Source organism: Gekko japonicus, unplaced genomic scaffold, assembly GCF_001447785.1.
Source record: "Gekko japonicus isolate JY-2015 unplaced genomic scaffold, Gekko_japonicus_V1.1 scaffold1375, whole genome shotgun sequence".
Classification (NCBI taxonomy): domain Eukaryota; kingdom Metazoa; phylum Chordata; class Lepidosauria; order Squamata; family Gekkonidae; genus Gekko; species Gekko japonicus.
The window spans coordinates 226,766-233,187 of NW_015168087.1; the positions used below are offsets into that span (position 1 = coordinate 226,766).

The 6,422-nt window shown below is 43.9% G+C and overlaps 1 protein-coding gene across 1 annotated transcript in view; it reads right to left on the reverse strand.

Annotated features, from left to right (window-relative positions):
* The window catches only part of FIP1L1 (factor interacting with PAPOLA and CPSF1), a 44,291-nt gene that overhangs the window by 37,330 nt on the left and 539 nt on the right, over positions 1-6,422 (reverse strand). The window contains exons 2-4 of the mRNA XM_015414721.1: positions 2,992-3,040; positions 1,303-1,360; positions 168-271 (exon numbers count right to left, since the gene is read on the reverse strand). Of these exons, the coding sequence (XP_015270207.1) occupies positions 168-271; positions 1,303-1,360; positions 2,992-3,040 (211 nt within the window). The remainder of the gene's footprint in view (positions 1-167; positions 272-1,302; positions 1,361-2,991; positions 3,041-6,422) is intronic.

The window sequence follows — 6,422 nt, forward strand, 5'->3', positions numbered from 1 at the left end:
TACTGATTACCTGAAAGATTTAAATCCCCCCAACTCTCTTCCAGTTCACACATTTTCTGCCTAGAGGCAACTGTTATTATCACGGATAACCAGAAAGTGGCTATTAGCTTGTCTGACTTCGTGGTGTTCCATGAAACCCAGATTCTTAATGCCAGCAAGTAACGTACCCATATTGAGGGGCTCCTGTTTTAATATCTCCTATAGTGACCTGAACATCATCTTCATCATCATCACTGTCGCTGTCACTATCATCCTCAGCCTCTGTCACTTTCTACAAGAAAAGAACGTCATCAGACCTTAACAGCAATTCAGTTACCAGATAAATTAACTTTAGTGCTTCCCATACTGAGAAGAAACTGAGGCAGCAAACAAAAAGCAGCTTCCAGGAGGCAGCACCAACAGAGTAAGGGGAGAAATGCATGAAGGAGATGGAGGCAGCAGGGGGAAAGCAGCAAAGAGAAGGCAAAGTGAGGGGAGAAAGGTGACAAGCCAGAGGAGGAGGTGGGAGAATAGCTGCAAGGAGGAGCAAGCAGGGATAGGATATCCCCTCCCTTCATGGGTGATATACTTGTGATATACTAACAGACAAAACAGAGATCCCTAGCGTGTGATAATAAAAAACCAGCAGAAAAACGCCAAGGGAAGACCATTACAGATTAAACGCATATAAATCCAACCAGTCGATTCTCCTTGCTTAAATACAATAAAATAAAAAGAGGTCTTCGGACACTTTTACTGCATTTAAGCAAGGAGAACTGACCAGTTGGATTTATGTGCATACCTGGTTATCAGCACCTGTGAGCGTAAACTGTTATATTAATTTGTATCTCAGTGTCGATATATGATATGCCATGAGCACATATGATTACATTTGGGAACACTGTATTTGTTGTGGGTTGTGGACCACCAGCTCATTATAGGTGTTTATTTGCAATTTAAACACTTACATAATATGTCTTATACTCAGACATTTCAAGTGCATTTAATCTTTAATCAATTGATGGTCTTCCCTTGGTATTTTTTTGCTGTTTTCTATTGTGATATACTAACAGCAGAAATTCATCACCAGAGTTAAGAAATGAGAACTAGAGGTGTACAGTGAAAAAGGGTAAGATTACAGGCCTTCTAGGTTGAGGACGATGTCAGAAATGATACCATCAAATTCTGTTATATTTGGGCTGGCTTAATTATTTTGTATGGACAATCAAACATCAAACACACTATTGTTTACAGTCCAGCGGCTATAGTGAGTAGTTTGTCCAGTTTCCCACTATGTGAAATAATGTTTCCTATTACTACTACCGTTTTCACGACACCATTTTCGGCAGCCTCTTCTTCATTTCCAGTTGGGGGTGGAACACTTGAAACATAAGAAAGTGTAAACTAGTTATTAGGCATTATGGTGGATAAAGCACAAGGAAAATCAGTTTCATTTAAACAGGATTACATAAAAAACTATTCACGGTTTACATCAATCAAAGTTATCTTTTGGAAGAAAGATTTCCCCCCCCAGCAAAACCTATATTAACAGAGAGTAAGCTGATCATTCCACGAGCCCAGCTCAAAGCTCCTTTCCCTTAATTACCAAATGCTGTCAGTGAGATCAAAAAGAAAAGAAGATGGAACCAGGGAACTATGTCTGGGGTCCAGTACTTCCTAAGAACCTCATGCCATAGCACCTACTTTACTGTATTTTAATTGTTATCTGTGTTGATTTTAATTAGTGTCTGTTTTGGATTGGGGAGACCTAGGTTCAAATTTCCACCGGACTATGACGTTCACTGGGTGACCCTTGGCCTGCCACACTTTCGCAACACCTCATAGGAGAAGAAAACCATGCATACCACCTTGAGCACCTTGAAGCAAGGGCAAGGTAGAACTTTAACAGTTACCGACATAAGCCATTTAGAACAAATATGTTTGCTAAAATGTGGTGCAGACACGCAGTAATTACATAAATTCAGGTGGGTAGCCATGTTGGCCTGAAGCAGCAGAACAAAGTTTGAGTCCAGTGGCACCTTTTAAGACCAACAAAGTTTTATTTCACTTTGTTTGTCTTGAAGATGCCACTCACCTCAAAACTAACTGCCTTAACCTAATCTCAGCTATGATCACTCAGTACTTATGCATCTTGACTCTAACTAGCCCTTAATGACAACCAACCCCCCTCTCTTTCTATATGTAATGGTTGAGGTAATTGTTTCACCGTATTTGAGGAAGTGTGCTTGCACACGAAAGCTTATACCTATAATAATTACATAAGACATTCGATTTATTTTGAGGGAGCTGGTGAGAGGCGCTGTTTACCAGTGGGCAAGGTGGTGATGGAGCTGCGAGAGCCGCAGATGCAGCACCATGCAGGCAGGTGAAACCTGAAGTGAGTGCAGGATGATGTCACTAGCTAGCACTGGGTTCCACTAGCCAGCCAGCAGCTACACACCTATATGGTGCAACAGTATACCTCTAGCACTGCTTTCCATCACTTGCCATATGCACAGTGCTGGAGGCTGGGATATTCCCCAGTGCCCAATCCAGTGAGCTACCACTGCTCAATAAAACAGAGTGCAAACTGCGGCTGCCGATATTTACTGTGAAATGTTGATACAGCACTTTGAAATGAGGCCACGAATAGCTCAAAAAACAAGGGTAAAAAACAAAACAAAACCAAAGATCACTGCCCCAAATTTATCAACAGGCTTTGTGGCTCTGTTGTAGTAAGTATGCAACAGCCCACTACAATGGAAAACAATGAGGAAAACACACAATACTGCACGTACTACTCAGTGCAAATATCTGAAGTATCTGTACTGGAGCAAAAGGAGCAAATGCCTACTATACAATCCCCAACATAGTAAATGCGAAAAACCAAATATAAAATCAACCTTTAACTTTCTATGCAAAACAAGCCAGCAAGAAATAATTAATCCAGCCAACACTTAACACATTTCACAACCAATACTGCAAAGATTACAACAATGACAGGACACCTACCTCGCAGGTGTTTCCTCTGGTCTCTCCTCTTCATTTTCATCTATATAAAACAAACAAACAAACAAATTATAGTTCCAAGTACAATGACACAAGCTGGAATCAAAACCTGACGTTTGTATGAGAGCTGAGATGGTGTAGTAGACTGAATGTCAGACTAGGATTTGAATCCCCTCTCCCACTCTACCATTGAAGCTTGCTTGAAGACCATAGGATAATCACATTCTCTCAGTCTAAAATTCCTTACACGGTGGTTGTGACATAACAGAAGATGGCATAATGATGTTCTAAGCTGCTCTGCTTCCCCATCGGGGGAAAAAGTGGGATATAAATAAATGTAAATAAATGAATTTGTGAGATTTTTAAAAAATGCATGAATCCATTTTTTTAGATTTCTGTTGCATTTCTCAACCAACGCTTCCACTAAGCTATGGAGTTGTGAGCAAAAATTCTACTTTGTGAGCTACCAGCATTAAAGTTGTGAGCGAGTGATTTGGCTACTGCATAAATTTGTTTGCTCTGGAGCCCTCCTTCCTGAGCGAAGACAAAAAGGCTAAAAAACTGTGAGCTAGCTCACACTAACACAGCTTAGAGGGAGTCTCAACCCACTATTTCAATTGCCCTGCTCCAATACAAAACATACAACTTAAATGTGAAACGTTCCCCCAGACTTTTCTTAGCAGCAGGAAAAACTATCCCTGCTTATTTTCCATGTTTCAGGCTAAGGAGCACTACAAACATGGCAACAATAATCTACCATGTTAACTAGGAAATTTTGCCCCAAAATTGCAGGCTTTGGGATTCAGGGGTTGACTGCCTCTGAATGTGGAGGTTCCCTTCAGCCACCATGGCTAGTATCCTCCATTAATCTATGTAATCCCCAATTAAAGCTGTTCATTCCTGTGGCCATCGCTACATCCTCTGACAGCGAATTCCACATTTTATCACTCTCTGTGTAAAGTAGTATTTCCTTTTATCCGTCCCGAACCTAATGCCCATCAGTTTTGTTGGATGCTTTTGAGTTCTAGTATTTTGGCAGAGGGCGAAAATTTTATCTTTGTCAAGTCTTTCTACCCCATGCATAATTTTATAAATCTCTATCATTTTCCCCCTTAGTTGTCTCTTTTCTGCACTGAAAAGCCCCGGACTCTTCAGCCTTTCCTCACAGGGAAGGTGCTTCAATCCCCTAAACATCTTGGTTGCCCCCCTCTGTACCTTTCCCAGCTCTGCTATCCCTCTGTACCTTTCCCAGCTCTGCTATCTCTTTTGTGAGATATGGTGACCAGAATGTTAGGGATTATTAGGAAAGAGCCAATATTGGCCCCGGTCACAAGGCAAAGTTGCTGCGGGAGAGGCACAGAAGGTGGGCGGATTATCCGGGCACAATCACACCCCAACATCTGGGAAGTGGAGCACACCTGTGGCTTACCGCCAACAATGCGAGTTAAAAAACTACTACCTCCAAGGTACTAGTAAACGTTTGCCACGGGCTGCCTCCAGATGCCCGTGGTGTGATCGCGCCGGAGTGCGGCATTCCCCTCCGGTCCCTCGTTTACCCGCCGGAGCCGAGGGAAGGACCCGTGGTGTGCCGCTGGCGCGTCTGATCGCGTAATCGCAGATCAAACTGTGACGGGGCAATTAGCCACGCCTCCCCCCCCCCCGCGCGTAACGCGCGCACGGAGCTGCGGCAGTTTGATGGGCCATTGTAATGTAACACAGTATTCCAAATGAGTCTGCACCATAGATCTGTACAGGTGCATTACAATATTGGCTATTCTATTCTCAATCCCTTTCCTAATAATCCCTAACATAGAATTTGCCTTTTTCACTGCTGCAGCACCCTGGGTTGACACTTTCATTAAGGTACCCACTACGACCCCGAGATCTTTTCCCTTCTCAGTCTCAGCATGTTCAGACGTCAATCGCCTATCCTTGAAGTTGGGATTTTTTGTCCCAATGAGCATCATCTTACATTAACTAACACTGAACTTCATTTGCCACATTGTCACCCACTCACCCAGTTTGTGGAAATCCTCTTTCATTTTAAAGTCTCTAACCACTTTTATATTTTCACAAGGAAAGACTAAAAAAAATATTGAAATCTAGGAATTCCAAGAACCTGCTACTGGAACTGTTACAATGTTGTTATATCAAAATTCAATTACATAAAGAAGAAGGCTGAATCTCCGTATATATATATATATATATACACTTTAAAGCCTGTGGTTCTGGGGGCAGGAACAGGAAAAATGGCTGCTGTGAGGTGGGATGGGAAAATCTGAACATTTCCACCCAGATGGCAGCCATCCAGGCTTTACTTCAATCCTTCCTAAAACCTCACAGCAAATGGGTTTTGAGACAGATTGGAGAAAAGCTGGGGAATCCATGGGAGGTGCACAAATGCGGGGGGGGGGGGACCCACTCCCCACTAGTACCTGGGGCAAATAACCCATCTGGAAACAGCCTACAAGTTCAGAACAGTATATCTGGGCCACAAACGGCTCATGGCAAGCTGCAGCATGCTAACAGCATTGCAAGAAACCCAACTCGGCCTCTCTTGAGGTGTCCACCGCTGTTGTTCAGTCGCACAGTCGAGTCCGACTCTTCACGACCCCATGGACCAGCTTCCGCCAGGCCTTCGGGAGCTGTACCTGTGCACAATTTGGAATTCCCCTTGTGTATGTTGTTGTTGTTTGGGGGGGTAACAGGCCATGTAATGATTATTAGACACCTATAAATACTCCGCCCTTATCTTAACAAGTGAAATCACTCTGTACATACCCTGCAATTACAGTGCAAAACATTTTAAACTTCTACTGGCTCTCCATCAACTGGAAATAAGGAAGAGCATCAATATGACCATGGCTGAGTTTTGAGATCCTTAAAGAGGAGGGGTCGAACGTGGGCCTAAGGCATACATTTCTTCTCTGCTTTCTCGAGGACAGAGCCTCAACGTGGATTATAAAAGTCTTAATACTAGATAATAGATGCCCCTTCCCTTCTTCCACAGATCTAGTGCGTTTTAGTCTAGGGGACAAACCACAGCAGCATTCCCACAATTCTGCGGCGTGGCCCTTTACACCGCCCCCCGGGGGCATGTATGCATGCTCCGCCTGAAGCCTTTGCGAGAAAAGCCGATTACAAACGAAACAGCTGCAATGCTATGTGGCACCCAATTCAGTCGGGCTTAACTGTCGGAACCAACCAACGTACGCAGCAGGGGTTGCCTCGTTCACGTAGGCGCTTCCTGGGGAGCCAAGCCCCCCCCCCCCGGAGTCTAAAGGCTCTGATCCCCACACGGACGTATCCATAGCAGTGTGCCTAACCCGTGTGTGCGTGTACATTAAGAATCGGAATCCCCCCCACCCCACCCCCCCAACACACTTCAACCCGTGAAGAAAATAACCCTAACCCGACAGGAAGAAAGAGGGGGG